Source organism: Pterocles gutturalis, unplaced genomic scaffold (genome assembly GCF_000699245.1).
Source record: "Pterocles gutturalis isolate BGI_N339 unplaced genomic scaffold, ASM69924v1 scaffold3548, whole genome shotgun sequence".
Classification (NCBI taxonomy): Eukaryota; Metazoa; Chordata; class Aves; order Pterocliformes; family Pteroclidae; genus Pterocles; species Pterocles gutturalis.
Genome location: NW_010117815.1, coordinates 11,386 through 37,745, shown reverse-complemented (window position 1 = coordinate 37,745; position 26,360 = coordinate 11,386). Strand labels below are relative to the sequence as shown.

Below are 26,360 nucleotides of genomic sequence, written 5' to 3'. Positions count from 1 at the left end.
ATTTAACTCCCATGCAAAGATGCAAACTTCTTTCTAGTTACATGATTGTAAACAGCCAGTTTTTGCAGAATCACCAAAGGAAGTAAGAAACCAAGAAAATATTTGGTATAAAATATATTTCCTTCAAGCTATCTTTAACTGACAACCAAAGCTGAAATATTATATATGCTAACTTAAGTTCCAGTCAATAAGTGAATAACTTCCAGAATCTATGCTCTATCACCCTGAAGAGATGAAGTATTCCAATATATTGCTTTCTAAAAGAAAAACTGCTATTATTGTTCCAATAAATAATTATATATGGCTGGTTAATTCTTCAGAGTCGGCATCAGACTGTATGATTTTTAAGTGTGTGGAGGGACTGCTATAGCTCAGGCAGCACCACTGCTTTCACTGACTAGCAGACTGCACCAGTCGGTGAGTGACGCTGCAGCCTCCTGAAGTCCCAAAATAAGACTAGAAGAAATTTTGTAGTCAGTACAAAAGCGAGGGTTGCAGGAGCAGCAATCAGAAGGCTTGTTTTGTATTATTGAGGCATCCAAACTAAGTGGTCACCAGCTTCAGTGTATGAAATAGACCCCTATGTGACTGGAGGATGGCACAATACATGAGCTCTTCATAAAGTTTAAGATGTGTTTGGGTTTGAAGTTTCATATCTCTTGGTTTCAGGCCATGGACAAACAGTTCATGGTTCTTACAGTGACCTGTCTGTCAGAAGTCATTTTTGGACAGGTACATAAAGAAATTTATAGTTTAAAATAAATATTAATGCTGTAATAATAAAAAAAAAAATCTTAAAGCCCCCACAGGAGAAGCTAGAGAGACCTGAACTGCCTGCACAGACCACAACAAAAGCACACAGTGATAGTAGCAAGTTTAAAATCAGGTTTGGGTACTCATGGCCAAGACTGGCAATTGTTCATGCTTCTTTTTCCTTGTAAATCATTACCAAATTCATACATTTCTTCCTTGGAGGGAGTTTCTCAGTGCTTCACAAACACTGCCCCTGTTCCTTCTGAGTCAGTGCAGCTTTGCCTGCAGCTTTTAGGGCATAATCCCATCACCATGATCCTTGCAAAAGGCAGGAGCAGCATTATCAGTCTCTGTTAGTCTTTTCCCTTTTAGAGTAAAATGAGTTGTGAAAGCAACTACGAACAGAGGATTTCTCATCTCAGATTCTCAGGGAAATGTGTAGCCTTGGATTTGCTGATCTGTAGCCAATAACGAATCATATTGGATGTAGCTCTTTATCTGGAATTAAAGTTGTTTTACAACCTTTGTTATAAGGAAGGAGAACATTATCTGCTCCTTCAGCAAAGTTCATTCATTATTTGGTAGAGATGGAACTCTTCCTCCTAGCTAAGATCAGCATATCACCTTGTCAAGTGACTTTAGACTCCATATAATTCAGTAAGGGTTGTGAAGATGGTGTCTTCCTGGGGCAAGAAACACGCCCTCCTATTAACATGTAGTCCAAAGTTTCAGTAACAGGATGGAGCTTTGGCAAGTGACTTCTGTGATCACAAATAAGATTTAATTACCCTTATATTTTGTGCTTACAAAAGCCAACTTTTATGATGCTATGAAAAAACCAAAGGCAGTATGAAGAGAATTAGTACAGTCAGACACAAAAGAGTATCAAAGGTTGTGCACATCTATTTGAAGTAAAAGAAATTATACAGAACAGTTTGAAACACAATTGCCTTTGCCACTCTGAAAATGCTTGTACTACTTCAGTGACACAACATATTTGTAGTCATAGCAAAGCTCAGCCAAAGAAAAGCTATAAAAAAGGTTATTTAAATGTATTTTAACCCATCGTGAACTACTTTGATATTCCATACCAGAAAAAGTCTATGTAGTGAAAGTATGTAACAATATAGATTATTTGATCATTATGCAGATCACCATGCATAAAGAAAAGTATTCATTCTTCATCCTTGAATGTTCCCTGAAGTTTAATTTGGAAGCTAATTTGCATTCAATTAACATTTTAAAGCACAAGTTTCTGTTTTGTTTGCCTACATGACTTAAATCATAAGAGCAATTCTTTGCTTTTAGAAACGGTGAGAAATGGGAGAATGTTTCATGTATCACCAGTATATGACAGATCCAGCCACTGAAGCACCTTCCTTCCTGCACTTGATAACTCCGCACTCTCACTTGAAAGGCTTGGCACTAAGAAAGACCTGAGCCGCAGTTACTGTAGTGAGAGAACCTGCCAGTCGCCGCTGCACTCTTTTCTGTTGAGCAGTGCAAGAAGGGAAGCTGGGAAAGACAGTGTGATGAGTCTTGTACCTCATCTCTACCTATATCCTCTCCCACCTGTGAGCCACACATCAACAACAACTTGTATACTTCAAATCTTCACACTGGATAAAAACCCCCCAAAATCTCTCTCAAACCCAAAGATATTAATTCCAGTGAAAAAAAATACTTAATAAAAACTAAGATTTTAAAATTACACTTACCTGGAACAAAGCTTCCCTGGACCACCTCCTTATAAGCCCACCAGCCTTCATGGATTTTTGGTGAATTTTGTTGAGCTAGGAAGAAATAAAGAAACCATAAAATTAAGGCAAAGCATAGGAAATATTTAATTACATGAACTTCAGAAACTCTAAACAGGGTATCATCTTCTACAGAAGAGCCATTCCTTAAGTTCCCAAGTGATTCAATTTTTTGAATTATGCTAAGCACCTGTATCTTACAGGACCTTGTCCCTGTTTCTCAGACAGTAAAATATCCTCTGCTTCTGAAGAGCTGATCACTAAATTTAAAAATGCAGATAGAAAATCAGGATTTATAGCACTATTGATGGTTTCTGTGCCACCCATAAATTCAGTATGGGATAAAAATGCAGAGAAAAAGAGTATGCTCATATCCAGCAGTCAATATCTGAGTCCAACTTGGTGGACTGAAAAGCAGTTTCTCCCCTTCCTTTCCCAAGTTCTCCAATAATATCTCAGTTTGAATGGGAAGGAGTGACAGTGAACCACAGGCAATAGCTGTGTCTATAACTGCTTCTCCTCTCATCCCATGTGCTCTGAGTTCCAAAACCAGGACAGAAGTGCATAGTCCATAGCTTCACAAATATGGGCTTATGCTATAATGCTGAGACAGGAATAGAAGTTTTTTCTGCTGTCTTCTCTCTCTGCAATGCAGCACCTGCTACTTATCCCCCGCCACAGTCATCCTGGTAGCCAGGCAAGGCACTTGCTTCTGGTACGCGTATGTGACATGAAACACTATGACAGTCACATTCAATAGCTCAGTGCAGTTATGCAATGAAAGGTTTCTTTGACCAGTGTTCTGAAGGCTGTGACAATAAAAGTCTAAACTTTGCATAAGGTTTCCCCCTGATTAGACTGTTGCTTAAATGACTGCTCCAAATTCCTGAAAAGCCAAGAGCAGCAAGGGCTTGATCAGTCAGTTTGGTACTCATAAGGTCATTACTTCTCTTTGTCTTGCAGGAAATCAGAACTGGAGCAAATGCTGTGGTCAAAGTGCAAAACCTCTGTTAATTGGAAACACTTTCAAAGGGCACACAGGCACACAGCAAGACAAACATGCAGTTGATTTCCATAAGAGCTCATATGCAAATACATTCTGCCTTCACTTGTATTTTGCTTGATATTTTCATATTTAGAGCAGCTCTCACTGAGCTACAGAAAGCTCAGCTACCTTGTGTATCATTAACTTAAATTTTGAGTTGGTTTTGTTTATAAGATGCTTTCAATCTCTTGCACTAGGTCCAAGAATTTTTTAACACAAATACACAGCTACAGAAGATGCTGGGTTTAGCAGCTTTCTGCTGCAGTTTAATTTCTAAATCATATATTATATACAAAAGACACAATTACACCGGGAAAAGTTCCAGTAATATAATAAAAATTGTTGTTGTAATTACAAATTACAAAGAGGATGTGACATTGAGACTAAAAAGGATACAAGATGAGGACCATTACATACTCTTCTATCAATTAGAAAACATTCGTGATTTAACTGACTGTAAATTGCAGAAACAAAAGTAAAGCTGAAGTTAATTAAACATACTGACAGAAGGACCAACACTCTGCTTTACCAGAAATCCAGACACGCTAGTGGAAGGGGGTATGTGTGGATGCAGATTTCTCATTTCAGTACTGATGCTCATTCCATTAACTGAAAGGTGACATGTTAAACCGAAGGGACTATTCCACTGTGCACTCTTTACAGTTTGCAGATGACATTATCTTTGTTATTTTAGCTTTTATATCAGTGCCTAGAGAACTCAAACTGCAGGTCTTTGTTGGGCTGGACTGTACTATACAAACATTTGGAAAATGGCAAATCCCAACCCACAATCCAAATATCTGAGCAGCAAAATATTCACATCCAGTGTGAGCTGCAATATTTGGATCCCAACACTGGTTTATGCATGATGATTTTATGCCTCTATGATCTGCAACAGAAGTCCTTAAAGACTTCAGGATGCTTCAGCAATAGGTGAGGATACTAGTAAGTGAGTTCCAACAAAGCACAGCAATCATTCTCCTGCTTAAAATTTCCCAGGAAATTACATTACCTTAAAGTGCATCTTTTAGTAATATACACAGCTAAAGCTGTTTCAGCCAACCAGAGGCTGCTGTGTTTTAAAAGTGGATGAAAAAACTCTGCAAGTAGATAGAGGCAAGCTAAAAAGACTTCAGGGAGGATGGGTATTTTCAAATGCAACTGCTTACTGTCAGCATTCATAGAAACATCTACAACCGAAAAACGTATTGCTTTTGCCCAGTCTGTGGCCAATCTCAATGATACATGCCAGGTCCAGAAGGAAAACATCATCTATTATTCAGAGTTTAAATTCAACCAAAATGAAAAGAGGCCAGCTCTGCAGCTCTGCTTCAGTGTGTTGCCCCAACGTTTAGTAAAGCTAATTCCAAAAGGAGTATCAAGAAAACTAAGATTTTTGTTATACGTTTTTAAATCTGGTGCATTAGTATGGAACAGACTGCATCAGATGAGCAAAAAATTTAGATTATCAAAGCTTTGTATTACATAATTGGATGCCTGTGCAATTGCTTCAGCTATCAGCAAAGAGCATGACCTGGCATAACTCTGCACATTCCACAGATATCAGATCCTTATCTCTTCGATAGACATGAAAATGAAACACATAAAAAGGAGTATAATAAGCAAAATAAGATGTTGTACCCATAGCCAAATAAAATATCTGAGGGCAAGAGCAATGCTGGGAGTGCTGCTGATTTACAGAAAAGTGAGGCCATTGAGGAAATCAAGAGGAAAGGCAGGTGGTTGTTCTAAGAGAGCAGCTAAGGAGACGATATCTAGTGCCGTGCTCTTTCCCGAACCCTGAAACCTCAATGTTTTACACCAGTTCAGGCAAAACATCTTGCAAAAATAGTGCAGAGAGTGACTGAACACACGACTTCCACTCTACTGTGCATATGGAATCTAGCCTGGTGCCAAAGATTTACTCTGATGGAAGCTACAGGGACTTTGCTTAGAAAGGACAGAGATTTATACAGCTCTCATTTCTCTGAATGCAGGAGGGTATCTGGCAAGGCCAGGGAGGAAAGTTTGTCTTCCAAAACCTTTTCCTAAACCATTACTCCAATTTATGTTACAGAAATGGGCAAGAGGTCTTAGTAAAGGAGATAAAAAAGCTCTTCTCTATTTTTGAAACATAATCGGACCCATACCTGGATTAGTAATGGAACAAGGGAATATAAAATTAGAATGAACAGGCATATGGACAATCCTTGCTGGGAATCCTATCTGGGACACTTACACCTGATGTACATACAACACAGGGTCTCTACAATTGGTGTATCAACGCCCATCTGACAGAATGGCACTGTGCCTGGGTAAGCAGGTTCAACCTTATGGCTCAGGAATTGTTGCCAAGGAAAAGGATTCTTCATCTGTGCCACCTCATTACACTGAAAATAGCAAAACTCTCTCAGCATCATTCTTATTTCAGTTAAAATAAGATGACTGTAACTCTCATTGCAACTCTCCCACTTGAGGACTATAGAGGCACGCATGCTTGCCTTTGTGGATTCTGATACTCCGATGTTCCTACTAGAACACTGCAGCTCCTTTTTTGGCATGACTTGTCACATAAGATATTGAGGAGGCGAAAGGTCTAGAAAAAAATTCTGTATTCCTAAAGAGGGTTAAATATCTAAAAAAAAATTTCATTTCTGATATGTCAGAGACTTCTGCTTTTACCACTAAAACCCACAGTACGCCTTTTGCTTCCAAGAAATATTGTTGCTTCTGCAAGGCACCAAAATAAACAGGCCCATCTGAACAGACACTTTGCTGTTAGGAGCAGATCACCTGCACAAGTAGCTCTGCAACAGCACTGGTAGCATCAGAGCTGTATTCTGCCATTAGTAGGGACAGTCCAAAATCCCACGTTTGTCCAAAGTGTTAAAGGATATTGAATGACCTCCATTTGCTACAGCGCTCTCTCCCTTGGTACTGAAATCTCTAGTTCCTGAGATTCATAGTGTTGCTGATCTAACACCATGATGTCAGATGTCTTTCAGTGCAGCTGCTGTAGAGAAGACAGGATATTTACTTGGAGCTGATATGACATGTGCTGCTTTCATTTGTCATATTACTGTAGGTATGTCTCATGGTGGACCACAAAATTACAGGCTAAGTTCTGCAAGGTGTTGTGTGTTTTTGTTTCTAGGGAAACAGCATTGTGCAGGATCATAACAATGTGCAGGAAACGCAAACAGCAAAAGATACCAAAGCCCCATAAAGTCATCAGTTAACTAGATGTAGCTTAGAGCTGAAAATGAGTAGGCTTATGTTTCAAAGAGAAGCTGTTGCTCAGTCAGTAAAACTATTTTAAAATCATCAGATAATGTTGTATCAGATACCAAGTACCATGATGCAGGTGCTCAAATCTCTGCATCTGATTTGCAGCGCAGAGAGGTCTTCATCTTGTTGGAATGCTAATGCTGATGTAATATAATATGCTGTAATTAATACAAAATACCCCTCAGTAAATATGCTTATTTGCAAGATATAAACAAGTAATTCTACAATCACTTATTTACCTTCTGCACTTAGATAAAAAGGCCTGTGTCTGACGCCATCGGTTATGTCATTCACATCTGAGTGCAAGCCAAGAGCAGAATCCTGCCAGATCAGAATTCTCCATTCACTTTACTGCCATTTCTCACAGATGAAAAATGCTAGACTATGGAGTCTAGCTCACAGCAGTCAGGAAAAAAACCTTTTTTCATCTGAATTTTATTGATCTGAGCTCTTCTGATTGCTATATTAATCACTTTGCATGCTTATCCCTACTCAGTTTACATCCCAAGAGTCTTGCTTGTGATAACCTGGCTAGTATATCCCTGGCATTAACTACGTGATAACGTTTTTATCACTGTTACCTCTTCTGCATAGTTATGAGATTAAAAAGAAAGCCAGCTGCAACTCTGAGCCATACAGTTTCATCATAAACTTAGTGCAAAGCACTAATTCATTGCTAATACTTTGATATGAAACTCAGAGAAAAATGGCATAGTGCTTACTACAAGAAAAATAAATCCTCAGATCTGCCATTACAATGGTGAACACTGGAAATGAAAGATATATTTATAAGGTATTAAATGCTGGTGTGATCTTTCTCTCCCAGCTAGCAGAAGCTATTGCTTAGCTATGTAATACTATTAACTTTCCTTTCAGAGTTCCATAGTTCACTCTGAGTATCTCCATCACTCGCAAGGTATCTTCCCCAGTCATTGACAAGTAATCCAAGATGGCCACTCCTTACAGCAGAAATTAAAATTAGAGGAATTTTTGTGTAGTTTCAGAAGATCATGTGTTCAATAGAAAATTAGCCCTACAGAGAACAGTGCAGGATGGTTTAAAAAAAAAAAAAAGGCACTGTAAGAAAAAGTTTAATCTTTTTTGCTAAACTCCATTTCTGGAATCTTAAGTAATGTACATAGTTTGTAATTATTGTAAATAATTTTAATTACTACATTTCATATGGATATTTTACACACTGTTAAACCCAAGGATGGGTTGTCAAAACTATGGAGGGAACACAGACTTACTCAATCTAAAAAGTCAGTTTCAACATCTTCAGTCATAAAAGTATCAGCTTTTGGCTCACACCAACATCTGCCTCTTAAAGCAAGTGGGATACACACATATAAAGCGGACCGGACAGCCGGGGAACTAAGCAGATGCAATTAGCTGAAGATTCAGCTCTCTATAATTAATGTTCAGTTTGTTTAAAACAAGTCTGTACATAATTGCAGCTATTATTTAAGATGTTTTTATGCAGTCTTTTTATATTGAAAGAACCTAACACCACATACTTGAGGCACTATGCAAGGCACCATTTATAAGTGAATAGGTACAGGACAAGAGAGGTTAGCCTGCTTATGAATATAGCCTGCACTGTATGCATCACCATACGATGAGGGAGGAAAAAGAAAACAAAGGATTATACAGGGATCAATAAATAAAATGCTTTCATCAGCTATGCCAGATTTCTTTTTTTTTTTTTTTTTTGGATGTTTTGCTCAGAAAACATGCAAATGCTCTTTCATTAAGTTAATACTTTCCAATTCCATAAATCCTTCTTCTACCATCCCCATGTGTAAAAGCTCTCACTGCTGCTGTGAATTTCAAACAGTATTCAACACAAGCAAAACAGACGTGATCTGTTTTTATCATGACAGAGGGCAAAAGTAAGGCACTATCATGGGAACTCTGTCATGGCACAGAGGCTTGACTGTTCTATGTATTTTCTATTTATTGTAATTTTGTTTCCTGATAAGATTCCAATTAAGAGCCCAGGCCAAAGGGTGAGATTTCATACCAGCAGACTCATAGGTATGCTGGTGATAGTGACAAACAATGTGGCATAACATTACAACATAGCTAACAACTGCATCTGCTGTCCCTATGTAGTTTGCTTTTGCTCAGAGCCACTGAGTGTCCAGAGTCACTAAATGCTACTTGAAGAACCACAAACTAAGATGTTGACAAGTATGTAAGCCCGTATTAGGATGCACTTTCTGCTTACTGCACTTTCTCACCAGAACTCTGCAAGACTTTGTTAGTATCTAGCAAGAACTCAATTTGCAGGACGTACAAACTATGTATAAGGCTCAGCTCTGCTCAGCAGAGAGAAGGATCTTCTGCAGATATTATTCTCATTCCCTCCAGTCAAATATATTTGTGAACGTTTTCACTAGATAATTTCAAATCCTAAAAGGTGAGGAAAGGGGCAAAGGCAAGGGCTAGCCAATGTATAAGGCCACTGCACAGAACTGGCAGGCAGGAATCCAGAATATCACTTCTTCCTCTGCTATTAGTCTTGCAGGTGACTGTGCCCTTCCATTTATCTACCTGTAAAAACTAGCCTGTAACACCAGTTATCATCTCATTGTTCAAGAAAGGAAATAGCAAGACTTAGTAGAAGGGATCCCATGTGCTCATTAGCTGCTTATAAGTTGTGCTTCACTCAACTGTAGAAATATAATTGGTTAACAACTTCCTTGCCTCTTGACCTCCAAATACTACCAGAACAGTTTAAATAAGCTTGTGTGTAAGCAGGAATCATTCCCAATAATGTTTATGAAGAACATGAGATGGACGTGCTAGGTAACTGCACACTATATTGTGCTGTTAAAGGAGCTGTATACACACATGGTTTTGGGTGGTGGGCCCCAAATTGCAATAAGCACTTTTCAATAAAGCATATATGCCCAATCATGCAACTGTTATTTAAGTTCTAATATAAATGAACAAAAGCATGGGTTGTATCTAAAGCTTTTAGACAGAAAAAGTTAAATCTATTTTGACTCACTCTTCCTTGAGCACCTAAGTGCACCACTGTAAATGATGGATTGCACTGCAGGGTGAGTTACCTTATGTCACTGCACCCAATTTAACACAGAACTCTGCATGCTGTTCCTAACTCAATTTGTAGAACATCAAACGTCCCTTTAATGTAACTACCACACACGTGCAAGAGTTAGACCACATAATGTAAATATAGTATGTTTGCCCTCTTCAAGTATTTTTTTGCTAACATGGCTGGAATACTAGGGCAGTGTTACACAGTGTTATTTAAAAAAAACCAAGCAACTTTTTTCATAATTTCTTGTTCAGAAAACTACATTTCTGAAAACTGAGACAAAGAACTTCTATACAGATCTCTATGCTGTCTGGGAAAGCTGAGGAGCTTTGTTTGATATGAAAGAATGCTGAAGGTTCTGCCCACAAATTACTATTAACTAGGGATGAGAGCCTCAGCTTCCTCAGACCCCATACGTATCTATAGGATTCACATCTGTTTTGAACGAAGTACAGTTCTTTTCCTTTTCTGGCACAAGAGTCAAAATTGCTTCAAAGCTGAACTACTGCAAGAAATCAAAGCAATTAATGTGTGAGAAAAATACATAGCTGTATTGCAGCAATTGGAACGTAATACTGATTTCAAGCAGGGAAATTCAAAAGGTAACGCCAGAGACTCAGCACCTTTCATCTCAGTCACTGATGGCATGCTTAGGGTTTCATGGGTCCTAAACCATAATTGGGCTGTCTCAATATTTTCCAGATTCTCTGATAGGAGCATCAGCATACACAACAACCTACTCCATGTTGTGTTAGATGGGGTATCACAGAATCACAGAATGTTAGAGATTGGAAGGGACCTTGAAAGATCATCTAGTCCAATCCCCCTGCCGGAGCAGGACACCTAGATCAGATCACACAGGAACGCATCCAGGCGGGCTTTGAATGTCTCCAGAGAAGGAGACTCCACACCCTCTCTGGGCAGCCTGTTCCAGTGCTCTGTCACCCTCACTGTAAAGAAGTTTTTCCTCATACTCAAGCGGAACCTCCTATGTTCCAGCTTGAACCCATTGCCCCTTGTCCTATCACTAGATGTCACAGAGAAGAGCCTGGCTCCATCCTCCTGACACTCACCCTTCACGTATTTATAAACATTAATTAGGTCACCCCTCAGTCTCCTCTTTTCCAAACTAAAGAGACCCAGCTCCCTCAGCCTTTCCTCATAAGGGAGATGCTCCATTCCCTTCATCATCTTTGTGGCTCTGCGCTGGACTCTCTCTAGCAGTTCCCTGTCCCTCTTGAACTGAGGGGCCCAGAACTGGACACAATATTCCAGATGCGGTCTCTCCAGATGCGGTAGTTCCTCTCCAAAGAGTTGTTTAATCATGTCTAGATATGAAGTCATAAGAGCTCTATAAAATATTGCAGTAAGAAGAAGGAAGATATCTTGTGACATTAACTTCAGAATAGCTCTTACTTTACATAGCACTGCAGGTTCTCTACTCCCATTAATTTCATGCGGTTTGGGGACACTCAGCAACTTCAAAGAAATGGCCTCAATATCCTTGAGCCTTTAAAGTTCAATACATTATTAATGTTAAATTAATAGGGCTTCCTTTAAAAGGAAACCACTAAGTTCCTTCCTGAGAAGCACATATGATATTGATGTCTCATCAGGTTTCTGACCCTAGTTGCTTTCTGTATTCTCTAAACAGAAAGTTACCCATCAGTAATGGTACAAACAGTTGGGGACTGTCCTGTTAGCTGCCATAAGCAGATTTTTTTTTTTTTTCCCCCAAATCTTTGACTGCAGGAAAGAGAAATTATTTCTTCTGCAGACTTCCCATGAGGGAGCTGTGCCTAGAATTTAAGTATTCATCACTGCTTAGCAAACTCAGGGGGAAAAAATAAAGGCCTTCCAATTAACCTCAAGACCAATGGTGTGGCATCAATATTAGGTGCTTGATCCTACCAAACACACAGCAGCCTCAAATCCCACTGAATTCTACAGTCTAGAACGTGACGTAGAAACATTGCAAAGAGCTCCATCGTATGCAGAGAATTCATAATGCTTAAGCAATACTGTTAGATGCATTTTCCACAATCCTGACATAGCTGGAAAAGAGGGAAGAAGGTTGCCTTAAAACTCCCTTGAAAACTCATCAGAACTGTGAATGGCAACCTGTAGGTCTCATACATACATTACTCTAACTTGAGTCAACACAAAATGATGCACTTTCCTGAGACAGAAGGAGTAATTTTCTCCTGGCTAACGTAGGTATATTTACACAATTGCAACAAAAAGTCATTCAAAAGCTAATGGCAAAGGGAAGGCAAAATTATTTTGATTATATTGAATTAGATTCAGACACCTGGATTTCTAGTCATCCTGGGGTTTACAGGGTGCAAATCCAGATCATCTCCCAGCTCACAGGAATACTTAAATCCTCAGCTCTTGAACCTTATGTCCTGGCACTTTCTTACACAAAGTCAAAAAAATGTTTTCTTGCCATATAATAACAGCTTCGCTAGCATCAAGAAGAAGTCTAATGTCAGAGGATAAGCTAAGATATGGATCCATTTCAGGCAGTGGCATCATGACAGAAAACTGAACCAATCGCAACGTGGGTTTATTGCAATTGCTCTTCAGCATTGCTGCTGCAGCTTATCAGATTCTTAGCAATAGTTGGTTCTTGGTTAATAGACATTTCTTAACAGAATGGAGATAAAAAACCTTTCTAATTTTTCTGACTTGATAAGTGACAGCCTTTCTTCCAGTAAGTAGCAGTACTTTCAGTGGTGTTAAGAAGATTGTGATGTATTTTTCATCATACAGTATTGTTTCAGATTAAAGCAGATCTTGACTTTCTCAAAATAATGCTTCTACATCATGCAGATTTTCAAAAGAGCCCAGTTTATACATATTCCCATTACTATACATGGCAAATATAGAAGAATCTTAAATAGCAACGAAGTCATTAAATTCCCTTTAAACTGCCAAAAAGGGTTAGGATCATCAGGTTATTTCTGTGTCCTACCAAACAATGAGATGCCATGGGCTATCAAAAATTCTAAGGCCCATTTTAACAATACAGGGTTTTTATAGAAGTTTCCTTCGCTCACATTCCTGGAAAAACTGTGGAAAAATAAGTGTATATTACTGGAGGCAAGAAAAAAGACTAAAGAAGGACATTTGCTTCTGAGATAGCTGGGGCAAGTTAGAGCACCTCTCAACAAGAAATGATTCTTAGAATCCCCAAAAAGCAAGCACAGACTCTAGTCCTGCACCATAAAAAGCTATCCAAGGTTGCAAAATGCCATTATGCTAACCCACTGTGTCATCACTGAACCCCAAATCATTTAATAAAACAATGCACAGCTCAGAATCCTATTAGTATTAAACTGTCCACAAGACAAACATGTACATTGTGTATCACTAGCATTAAGTTCCTTTGCATACATTTAATTTACAACACAAGAGGCAGCTCAGGAAAGTATAGAAGAAAACAAAGTAGTCTTACTGACGCCTCAATCCACTTAAGTCCCTCTATCCCAAATGACGAAAAGTCAACCTCTATGAGTAAAATGGAGTACGTATATTTCACTACCTGTTTACCCTAAGTAACCATCAATGTTAAGCTGAAAGTTTATCCAAACACGGAAAGAGAAAAGCAGCTTTTTTTTTTTTTCATACTTGTAAAGTGAGAGATGGGAAATAATTGTGGAGAAGTTGAACTGAGGTAGAGGAACTGAGGAGCAGCAAGAGGGAAAAACCATTCTAGTCAGATCAGCTGCCAGGATGAGACAAGACACAAGAACAGAACATGTCTTATTCATCTCAGTTGCCAGCCACATTCTATTGTATCAACATTCCAATTCATTAATTACTACTTAGATATTACTGTGATGTTAGCTGTGTAAATACCTGAATGTAGAGCTTTTACTGGTTTATTCTGGTCTATTTTCAAAAGACACCCATAAACACTTTCCTAGTTTGGAAGCATTGTTTGTTTATCCCACTTGTCAGGTGAAGATGAGGAAGAATTTTTTTTTTCTTTTTAAATTTGTCACGTTCCCAATCTTGACAAGAGGCAAATAACTCTCCATACCTCCCCCCCACCATTTTTGCTTCCCTGCAGTTCTGTGGAATATCCCCCAGAGATTACTCCTATCATCCATCTGTCCATAGTTGTGTTTATCCAATGATCCTGGAAGAAGTAATCCCCTTCCCCCTCTCTGGACTGATTCCTGAGACAGCAGTGTTATTCTGGCACTCTGCAGCTATTCTTTTATTCCTATCCTAAACAACAATATTCTTGGCTAGAAATGATGCAGCTCTGTCTGCTTTGGGTGACTGTAGAGAGCAGCTTATCCTTCTGAACCCTACTCAATTTCTTGGCTTCTTGGTCCTTGCAAAGGTGTCCCCTATTCATCTTTCTCAGCCATTTCTTTAGACATTAGTCAGAAGCAGAGATATGCTTCTTTCCTCTCTCTTGTTTAGTTTTGAAGTTAAGATGGAAGGTATTTCACAGGGCCTGTGATGCCTGTACATGCTTCACTTTGCTGATGCAGAATTTTAATCACTTTCTAAATTATTGATGCAGAAATCCCAGTAAGAAAAAAAAACACATTCATTTGGGTAGCTGTTGTTCATAACATGATCTCCCTGTCTTTGAGAGATGAGACTTTGGACACAGATAAAAGAAAAACAAAAAACCCCACCAAAGGTAAGAATTTTAAAAATGTATTTAGTTCAAGGGAACTGTATGGAGAAATATGCCACTGCAAAGATTTCATCAGGGATTTCCTAGATTTCCTTCTTTTCATCTGTGTGGTCCTGTTTCTTCCAAATCAAAATCCACAGAAGTTTCAGACAGTCTTTTATTCTTGCCTGTAGCAAGAGGAAAGAACTTATTTTTAGTGAGGGCAAAACTAACTCAGGACTGGAAATGGAAGCTGTAGGTTTTAAATGTATGTTTCCCCTCCTTATCAGCCTGTCGTATCTAAAGCAGATACACCTGGTAGTTTCCAGTGTCCTTTGAAAACCAGACAGCATTGCACCTGGTACCCTGACTTCCTCCATAAATTATTTATGTTTACCTCCATTCTAAAGACTTCCAAAGGTCTGTTCCTCTTCTAACCCTTTTTATTGTTTGATGTTCCATTTTTGGCCAAGATATTGGAAAAAATAAAAGAAATCCTAGGAGCTGTGACAGTCCTGCCTCCTGCACACTCTGTGAGGAAGAACTTCTGGAGACAAGGTGCAGATAGGCTCATTCCAGGGCTCAGCCATAAAGACCATCTGCCAAGTATTGTGTGAACTACTGATTACGACAGCAGTACAGAAAAACCTGTCCATCAGTAATATTCATTGCCAATATCATTTATCAAAATGTTAAACAGCTGTCCATCTATTGATATATATATATATATTTTCAACTTTAAAAACACAACAAGAGTGCAATAGTACAAAGTAATATACTCCAAAAGCTGTAAGTCCAAGAGCCCTAGTACACCAGCTTTCAAAATATCAGAAACAGAGGGAGATGTCCTTGAATTCAGGTCAATTCAGAGCAGCTTTGTGTCTTTCACAATTTTAATCAGTGAATGCTTCAAAGAATGATTCAGGATAACTATGGCAAATTCATTGCTCTGCAGCTGCCTGAAGAACCCACTACAGACCCAGGAGACCCAGACATCCCATACCTGACTGTCCATAAACAAATGTCTGTCGAGTCTTCCACCTATGCTGAGCTGTAGATGGGAACACAGAACAGTGGGATCTGCAGACCTACAGATCTATTCTATTAACACATCATCTAACAAAAGTCATGTTCTTGTGTCCTGTACCTGCCTCCTTCCATGAATTTTTAGCCTTTGCCACTTAAGCCTTTGATTTACGTGTGGTTTGTGTCTGGGTGGTAAGGAGCACAAGTAGATAAGGAATGGGTGGAGAGGTGTGCAGAAGTCAGTGACACTGCTGATGGGAGAAGTCAGACTCTGTAGCGAGTAAGTTACTTCCAGTCCTTTGATCTGCCAACTGGAACACACTGAATTTTATGCATAACATCTTAGCTATACTATAAAATGTGATTCCACTTGAAATAACCTCCCGAGTGCTAGGGAAACTAGTCAGGATATTAGCAGTTTTGTAAAAAACATTTGGAATACTGAAGTTAATCTAAAGCAAACAAACTTTTGTTTGTGTCCAAAAAAAAAATTAAGAATGTTTGACATTACTCTCATAGACATTAAAATTGTCACAGTAGTAGCCAGAAGAAACTGACTGAATTCTGCACATTTTAGTTTTGCATAAATGGCTGCCTAACTGTTTATGAAACTCTACACTAACCACCAGGGAAACCCAGGGAGGGCTGATGAATAATGCACATAAATCAAAGTCCACTGTATCTGGCTGGGTGACACACAATTATGGAATGAACAATACTACTGACTCTATAAACTTGATTTTGAGCTCTGTTAGACAGATGCTTAGGGTCAAAATTGGATGATGAAACTGGATGCATGGAAAGGATCTTATGCCAGGCTCCTTTATCCAGCTTTCAACTTCATACCAGGCAGCTTCACTGCAACTGGCATGCTACAACGCCAGGTTTTCACTCAGCTACACAAGAAACTAAGCTCAGAACCAGAAGATGCTAATTTATTTTACGTTAGTCAGACTGAACCCCACCCTTCCACACATGCTTGGAGTTGATCCAGCCACATACCTAAAAGGAATCATGTGTTTTCTTAAATCCTTATGGTACTGTGTATGTGGCATCTGTTTGTTTTTTCCCCAACACAATTTTGTGCAGCAATATGTTGATAAGACTGCTCTTATTTATTTTTGTCTACTTTTTGCAGCACCAAAAACTTGTAGAGGTCATATGGTAGAAATAGTACAAAATACAGAAGAGGATCTCTCTTCAAGAACTTGACAGACCCCATTATTTAGCTGGAGAGCAAACAGTTTAACCACAGCTGCACCTGCTTCAAACCTGACCTTCAGACTTCAGGCCACACCCTTTCAGTACGTGTCTCTATTTTGCAATGTTCGACCATGTTATGTCTTCGCCTCCTGGTTCTAAAATTCATGCATGTTTATGGTCTTCTTATTGGTACATCATCATACATAAAGAGCTTGAGTCTATAACTCTTTGTAATGCAAACAGTCCATGTAACTCAAAGAGTGTTCTTGTACGAGTGAAGATTGATAAGACTTAACAAGACTGACGCAGCACTCCACAGAACACATTTTGATAAATGGTGCTCTCATAGCAGCTTGTGCCAGGCACATTCTAAAACATGTAAACTGATAGGAATTATTCTGATGACTTCAAATACGCACTGAATACAGTTCCAGAACAAACACAAGTTTTTTGTGACCCATCTGTATCACAATCTTTCTGGGTAAGGATTTCTTTAAGTGTGTTTTTCCCAACTGCAACCCAAAGTAGATATGAAGAACGTGGCACTGGACTTGTAGTATTGCTACACAGCTCAGCTGGTTAGATACGGGGCCACGCCATCAGAAGGTTCACCCAATGGTGATATTTACTCTGCAAACATTTGCCACTTCTTCTCATTATTTCTGTCATTAGAAAGCAGCTTGAGTGTGTGGGAGATGTCAGGACAGTAAACAAAACAACAACCTCTGATATTAAGGAAGTAAGTAAGGTCTGTTTACTCCCCCCAAACCAGAAGACTACTTAAACAAAAATAATCAATTTTGGGTTCATGCTTTCTTAAAATATGCTTTTCTTCAAAGACAGTCCAATAATTCTCAATATTTACCCTATCAGTCACAGGGCAATATTTATTCTAACAGTCTTTGCAGGGATAACAGCAGACTGGATTTGAGTTGAAAGGAGATCTACACCCTTCCCTTCTTCTACCCCAGAAACAGCTCATACTAATAGAACACATTTTCTCCTTTGGGTGGTACTTAATTAATTCAATTGCAAAACTTTTTGGTGAATTTGGCATGAGTAAAATGTCATTTTGACATGACTGACATTTAGCAGACTATATCTTTACCACATAAGGATGTCAACATTTTTTTTCCCTTTAATTCTTTTGGTAGCTATTCTACATCAAAGAGTTAAAAAAAAGAAGTAAGGTTTTGTGGACCATCAAGCTATATTACTGAACATTAAAACAAACAATACTGCAAAAGACTAGACATTCCATTTTGTAAATTAAGTCAATAATCTAAAAGTGATCACTGTCACTTTTCATCATACATCTTTAAAGAATTTTCAATGCACAACTATAGACTTGTCACAGATCAGAGGCTAAGTACACATTAAAATGTTAGGCATTAACCATTCTGTTGCTATTAAACACAGCGGTAATCCATGGATAACACTGCTGCAATTTAAGTAATGTCAAGGTGATCCAGAAGCTTAGCAAACTTTAACTGTCTCAAAAAGCACAACAATTCTGAAATCATGTTGCTCCCAGTCTTGAATGCCAGTCTTTCTCTTCTCCCCTGAACAACTTTTCATCCATCCCAGGTTTAAAAAAAAAAGACAAAGAAATGCTAAAGGCAGACTAACTAAGGAAAATATTAAACCCTAAACTCCAAACACCTGCTTAAACACTAGCACCACTTTCCTCCCATCTGCGTGCAGCTATGTTCTTGAATTTAGTGTGGCATCATGTGCACAAGTGTTGTGGTGAAATGAGGTTGACGGTACTAAGTGAAACGAGAGGCATACGCTGTCCTGTTTCCTTAGGACAATTATCACCCTGAACAGGCATTTTGTATTAAAGCTGCTCCTTCATCATCTAACACCAAAGTCTTGTATGCAAACCCAGAGGCTCCATCAATTCATGTGAAGTCAGTCAACAGAAACTAGTACAGTACTAGTCAGGTTAGTGTCACAACTGTGAACACAGTTTCAACCACAAATTAACATAAATGAGGTCAGAATCCACTTAAAATACTAACATAGGCAATTGCATTGGGTTTAACTAACTCGATAAACTGGCACCATTTATACTATTTCAACTCTGAGTATCAACTAGCTGTAAGCTGCCCTGTCTCACACAAATCTGCATTAAGAATGAGACAAGATTTGGACCTGCAAGCCTCAAGACCCTCAAGGCAGCTTTTTCATTGCTTTATAGTTTGTCTGGGCAATTATCCCTGCTAAATACAGTGCAAAGCCCTACTCTTCTGATTTGGCAGTGAGCTATGAGTCTACCGTCTTTGACCAACCCAAAGAGCAGCAGCATCTCTTTATTTCTGTATAACAATTAGTGGAAAACACTTTGAGATATTTGAGTAGAAGGCACTATAGAAATCGAAAGTACTGTTTAAATAAATTACATTTCTCTAGGCATTGAATTAAGAACCAGAGTCACTTCTAATGGATTAAAACATGACATGTTTTACTTACCTCCTACACATGCTTGTATCCTTTTATAAAAGGCTAACATAGAAATTCGTTAATAGTCTACCATGCATTATAAGAGCTAGAGGGTCTATGATCACCAATACCCAGACTAAGAAGCACTTCAGGAGCTGAATGAAGCCAGCCACCTCATTACATACGGCCCACAGTCACATCAGCATTGTCCTATAGTAACATGACAAAAATAAGATTAATTGTGATGTCCTTCAAAAATATATCAAAAAGACCTGTGTGGACTTCAGGAAGGAAGAAGTTTCCAAACTTCAGTCTAAGCCACATTAGACAAGAGGACTGCTGTCATTACAGAGCTATGATATCTCTGGGCATTGCTTGTTTCTGTGCAGACAGCAAAAGCTGTCTTTTTAAGGGTCTGATCTTCTTTCACCGCCACTGCCGTCTGGTCAAATTGTACAATGACTTCAGCAGAACACGATCTGAACCCAGACCTGCACCTAACAATTATGTAAGAAGCTAAAGGTTCCTAGGTGAGATAAGTTTTTGGAAGCACACTTGGAAGTAGAAAGCTGAATAAAAAGAAGGGACTGGTTTTGCTTTATGCTTTCCTTAAGATGACTATTTGAGTAGCTTTTTCCTCAGCCTAACACTTGGGACCAAGACAGAGAGAAAGGGCTGCTGCTTAGACTCAGTGCAGAAGAAAACCCTTAAAGGCTCACCAGTTGAAGCCAACCAAGCAGTGCCATGAAAGGACACTTCAGCCAGTCTCCCTAGCACTTCAAGGTAAAAGTATCATGGCTTTTCAGCACATGATTCAAACTCCCAAAATGTTTGACTCCTGAGCATTCCTGAAGAGGTGATGTCCCTATTCTACAAATGTGCAAATAAATGCCAAAGTCAGAGAAAGATACTCTCTACCTTTTATTAGACAATTTGTAGTCCAGTGTACAATTTTTACACTACTTAAGACTTGCTGAACATTTGATACATACAAAGCATTTCTCCCATCGACCTGTTTTAGCTGTATCTGCTCAGCACTTCTGCAAATTAGGCCTCAGGGGAAACAAGAAACATACAATTAATGACCACCCTTGAAAAGTTTGATTAAAGTGTGTTGCCAAGCAACACAAATTCTGGCAGAGACAGTGATAAAATTCTATTCTCTAGAGATGCCTTAAATTTCTTTGTGACTATCTCTTCCTCTTCCTGTAATCCCCTCCTTCATCCACGGTGTCCCACTACCTCTGCAATAAAATGAGAATGTGCTAATTTTGTGTCATTTCCCGCACAACCCTTGCACAGGCATTCATACTTCTGGTATTTCTAAAGTGTTAAGATAACTTTAAATTGTGAGTGTGTATGAATTCCTCACTTGCCTCTCCCCTACTCTTATTTTTTAATAAAACTAAAAAAATTTCTATGAAATGGCAGAAGTTCTGTACCTACCAAAATGATTATAAGGTTAGGTCTTTCCTCTCTTTTTCCCATACCTAACTGTCTCTCAAATCTAATTTTCTCCTCTCTTTCTTTGTCTGCTTCCACTATTTCACAGCACGTCATTTGGGTGCAGTCTCCTCTGTACCAACTGTCAACCCATCTTCCCACCTCAGAACCTAGCACAGCTGTCTCCACCCAACCAGCCAGTCCCAGTTACAGCAGATACCAAAATCCAGCCCAAAGCACTTCATTTGATAGAGATGTAGGCTTTGTAACTTATTTCAAGCTTATCAAGGACACCTGTTTCTCTCAGATGCTGATTCTATTTTTATCCCACTTGTATATGCAAATATACATACGTGTGTGATGTGGTATACATCTGTGTACAAATGTGCACAATATTTGCAGTGATAACAAATGTGAACGTAATTTATATGAAAGAACAACAGTAGGTCAGATCAAACAACCTGGGAGGAACCCAGGAGACGAGACATGAGTGGTTCCTTTAAGAGTGGGTTACTGAAAGGCTTCTGGGAGCAGGAGAGGGGATATTCCTGGGGAAGTGAGTACCTGGACCAGCAGTTGCAGCAGTAAAAAACTTGAGCAAAGGGGCAGGCATTGCAATCAGCAAGGACAGAACCAGGGGCCACTGAGCCTCTGCTCTTTAGCAATGTCCTGAAAGTAATCCCAATGGAGGAAGACTGTGAAGCAATGGTTAACACTTCTTGTTCCAGGCCTTTCACACTCTCTTCCTTTTTCTGGCAAAGGATTCTCAGAGCTGCTCCATCCCCCATTATCCCATACTCTGGATGCAGGAGCAAACAAGTTTGTGAACTTCTGATCTGCAGCAATAGTCAGCAGTAAAAGTGCTGGAAAAAGGAATACAAAAATAGGCAGAAAGAGAGATCTTTCATCTAAAACCTTCCAGCCATTACAGCCAGAGGTTTAGGAATCTCCTGAGCCAGAGGTTCCACTGTATTAACCTGGGAATAACTGAGAATAATAATAATGCCTTCTCACACTTGTGTCAAGTTCCCTTGATACCTGCAGAGCAAAAGAAGGCCCACAGCTCTCATCTCTGGGAAGAGACAGCCTACAGCTAGTGCAAGTCAGATGTGTATTTAGCAAGATCAGTGGAGCTGTGCTGCCTTGCTGTGCACAATATCATTTAGGTTGGAGTAGTATCCAAAAGCTCCAATTAGGAGGAGAGCTTCATCCTGTCAGGCACTAGATGAATACTTATAGTCATGCGTGCCCTATCCCAGGGAGACAGGCCAGGCTGCCTTCATATGCTTCTAATTGGGCTCTCCTTGAAACTGATCCTGAATCTGCAACATTGGCAGAATGCAGCTGCTTGTTTACTCCGCTGGACTGGAACATGAGTCTATCCCTTGTGAAATGCAGGCCTTGCCAATATACCAGAGGACAGAACTCAAAAGTCTAATGATAAGGTATAAAACCTACCTTCATTCTCAAGGCTCTAAGTATTTGACAGGCTCATCAATTTCTGTCTATCATAAAAAATCTGATCTCAGCCCTGTAGGCTCAATAAATAGGACTTTCATAGTTCAGACATCTTTAACAGCCTATAGAAGTTGCTAGCTCCATCCAGTTCCTTCAGGCATTGTTTTGACCTTCCTCCCCTTTGGGGGAGGAAATTAGGGGAAGAAGAGAAAAAAGAAGAGATAGCGTACATCCATCTTCCTCTTTTTTTATCCTGCATCAGAAAGAAATGGACATTTTCCTGGTGGCCACTGGTAGTTAATCTGCTCTCGAGTCAACCCTTTTTGATACAGCCTTTCCCTGTGCTTTTTTCACTGAGATATTTACATGTTATTTTACATCGCTTGAATAAGTGTCTTTAACAATGCAGAAATGCTGAGTACCTAAATATATGACATCCATACTGTCATTTACATCATAGCTGATGAACTCTATGAGAGGGATCATTAAACTCATCATAAACATCTTTTAAATGACTGGTTTGAGGCTGATAAAAGAATGAAAGCAAAGTCCCAGTCCCAAGTTCAAATGATGTGTAAATTCCATCCTCTAAATAACAAGTAGAACATTCTCATGGAGGCAGTGGGAACTGAAACTAACTGTTGCCCTTCTTCAGCAACAGCTATGTTAGGTAAGGCACAAGGGAAAGGAGGCTACATAAAATACTTGTAATACTTCAGCATCACCAGAGTTTAACCTGGGAAGGTTTTTACTGGAAAGCTTCCAACTCTGCCAGCTCTTTGTTATATAGTGGATTTTATTCCACAGCTGACGACCTTCAAAATAACAAAATCATGCAAAGGAAAAGCAGACTGACTTTTGGCAGGTAGTCAATGTGCAAATACTAATGAAATAATCTCAGTAAGCAGTCAGACTTCTCAAAGGTCAACAGCTACATAGTGAAGAACTTTGACATTTAAGTTATTAACAATTTTGTCTTCAAGGATTCTCACAGTTTCTGTGCTCTAAGTTAAGGGTTTAACAAAAAAAATATTAAGATTTGATGACTGAACAGTCAAGCTCTATGTATCTCTGTGATTCTTCAGACAAAAGATTGTAGTCTTCTTGTAGTCTTGTTCCTTTGGAAGCTACAAACTCAATTCCTATTTATTTAGGGCCAGAACCAAAAGCAAGTAGTAAAGTGGACTGCCATCAGTGGTCTTTCTCATTTTTTTCTGGCAAAGTGCACTATGAAACACACAATCTCACTGCTGTATTCCACTGCTAGCATCCTCCCTGTTAGTCTATATCCTCATTCTTTCATCTGTTCCTCCACTCTTCTTTTATTCCACCCCTCAGAACCAAATACTCTTTATCCCCTATACTGGTCTACTCCTGTCCTTTTTCCCTCCTAACTCAGAACAAAGGAATGGGTGCAAGCAGTGAGAAAGGGTGAAAAGGAGAAGAAAATTATCCTCAGGAAAGAAAGCGAATGACCTCAAATTGCCTAAACTTTGAAATATCTTATGTGAAAGTCACTTGCTGTCCCTGCAGTCCAGTTTTGGTAGAGTGAAAGTGCAGTTTCAGCAGTTTTAATGGGATTAGAAGGGAGATTCCAACCAGAATTAAGCATGGCCTAGGTCTTCCAGTTACTCAGTGAGGCAGCTCCAGTTCTCATTTGTACCACTGTAAATTATGGAGCTCTGATAAATGTACTGTCTTGCACCTTTATGGATCAGGCTCAGTCCTACTGTGCTACTGACAAATACAGTATCACTGACATGTTGATAATTAACACAATGACCTATGTGCATGCCTAAGGACACCACTTCTATTAATTGTACATGAAAGAGCATTTTGTCCCATTCTTGATTGTATTACCTTTAATTTTCTTAAGTTGGGAACTTAAAAATCTTTATTTTCTTGATGCTACTTTAGATGGCCCCTTCATTTTGCAAATCTCCATGAGCATAACATCTGCCTCTTGTAAATCACAAAGAAAAAATGTGCATGTAAGGTAGGCAATCTTCTTGCCTATGCTCAGAAAATGTACTGGATAAATTTAAACTGGGTTTACCAGGTTCACTTTATCCTCTTCCAAATAAACAACCTAAATTCATACAAACCAGGTTAATTTCCCCTTACAAGTGTCTATACAACTTTTGTAGCCCTTTATTGAAATTAATTTATTTAAAATCTCTTTTTATTTAGAGTTTGTTTTCAGTACATGAAATATCTATAGCCAACAGAAAATCATAAACACAAATCCAAAATACTAGGAGAGATTACTGAATTTCCACTCCTCACTGTGCCCATTTAGACCAGCTCAAACACGGAAGGGTTGAAGTGCTTCTTTCTGTAAAATGGTGGGGGTAGATCTCATTTCCACCTAGTGTACTATCCAATTTTTAGCTTCCTTATCCCTAACACGGGTCAACTACAAAAGAAATGTGAACTAAATGTTAACCTTCCATGAACCATGGAATCAACAACTTAACCTTTCTGATCCAACACTTAGTAAAGGAAAAAAAAAAAAGAGCTTAAGAGAAACAAGATGGGAGCACCCTATTTCTGGCTATATTGATGTGTTTGGGATTGCTAGTCAGATCCCATCTGGTCCAAATCAGAGTAATAAAGAAGCCAAAATGAGAATTCTTATCCATTAGTTGTATTTCTGCATCTCTCGCCACCAATTTGAAACACAGGGAAAGTGAATTCCACACTGGCACAGTGCCCTTTCGACTCACACATCAGAGCACTGCCTCTTCAGACAAAGATACATTCAAGTGGAGAAAGCCTAAAAGTAACATCTATATATCTAATCCATCTAGATAGTGTCATCACTGTAGACAGGACAAAAAGAAGGGCTAAGCTTTATACAGAAAGTGATCTCAAGGAAAAGCAAAGGTACCTCAGGTGAGACATGTAAATGGAGGTGGGAAAATGAGTGTTACAGATACATAGGTTTAATGTCTAGCATAAGACACTTACATAGAAGAGGTGTTGACTATGACACTACCAAAGTGCAAATACAGCAAGCATCAAAGAAATACGGGCATTCTACTCAGTGCATGAGAAAGCGGCACGTACCTGGACTTGGCAAAATTAGAAATATTTCACCAATGTGTTTGTAACTCTACTGCTACAGCACTCAAAACACACTGATAGTGAAAACCGCTCATGAACAGCACAGTAAGTTTGGAGCATCCAAGTGCTTCCTGCAGTAATATGGTCTGTTTCCCAACATCTTTGCAGTCCTTGGAGAGGTGTAGATGGAGATTTAATGAGCAACACATACCATCTGTTAATATTGCCTTTAAGAGCAACCGAGAAAAAAAGAGCAATATCAAGAGTGCAAGAGATGGCAGAAGCTTTAAAAAAATGGACCATCAATAATAGTGTTCTCTGGGTATGATTTCTGTAAAAACAAATCCCCCAAAATGAGCAGACTACATGTTTATTTTGCAACTGTTAAAATATTTAAGTCAGTCTTAAGCCTGGATTAGAACCACGAAATAAACATACAGGTTAACAGAGCTAGTGGGCATATTACTTCTGATTAAAAGCCAAAATCACCAAAATGATGCATCCCGGGACCTGATCCTGCAGTACCCATGCTCTGGGCTAGCTCCTTTCTCTAACATTCTAGAACATATCTTTTGAGTTATGTTAATTTACATAAATACAGGATCTGGCTGCTTGTTAGTTTATACTCAAGCCAAGCAGGTGAAAACTGCTATCTTTCTAATAGAGTAGTATTTCTCACTTAGTCAGTGGGGTTATAAATAACTACTTTGGATGCTAGACAGGGGACAGTCAAGCCCCTGGTCCCTAAAGTGTCTAAACAGAGAAAGCTAAGTCTGATAAGAAAATACATTTTCAGCTACTGGCTAGTGCAATTCAACTTTTTTTGTTTTCCACCCTACTGCGGGCCTATAATTTAGACCCAGCTCTAAATCACTGGCAACATGTGGTTGAAGATTCAAAGCCTGCCTATAAAGCTGCAAACATTAACTCCATTACGTTGTGAGTTTAATTTGCGTCTAGTTCTCACAAATCACTCTTCATGACCTGAGGACAGGCCTTGTGTTTAGCTGGCATCAGGTATTTGTATTGTAAATAACAAAACTGCAAATACTTGAAAGCCAAAACAATTCCAATTTGCAACCTTAAGCACAGACATGGTAAAGAGCACCCGAAACACATACAGGAGGGGATCCACCCCCTAATGTAAAGCCATCCACTCAGATTAAA

General features: G+C 39.0%; 1 protein-coding gene across 1 annotated transcript in view; it reads right to left on the bottom strand.

Moving 5' to 3' along the window:
• Positions 1–26,360, bottom strand: part of CA10 (carbonic anhydrase X) — a 174,333-nt gene that overhangs the window by 136,748 nt on the left and 11,225 nt on the right. The window contains exon 2 of the mRNA XM_010075933.1: positions 2,472–2,546. Within this exon, the coding sequence (XP_010074235.1) occupies positions 2,472–2,546 (75 nt within the window). The remainder of the gene's footprint in view (positions 1–2,471; positions 2,547–26,360) is intronic.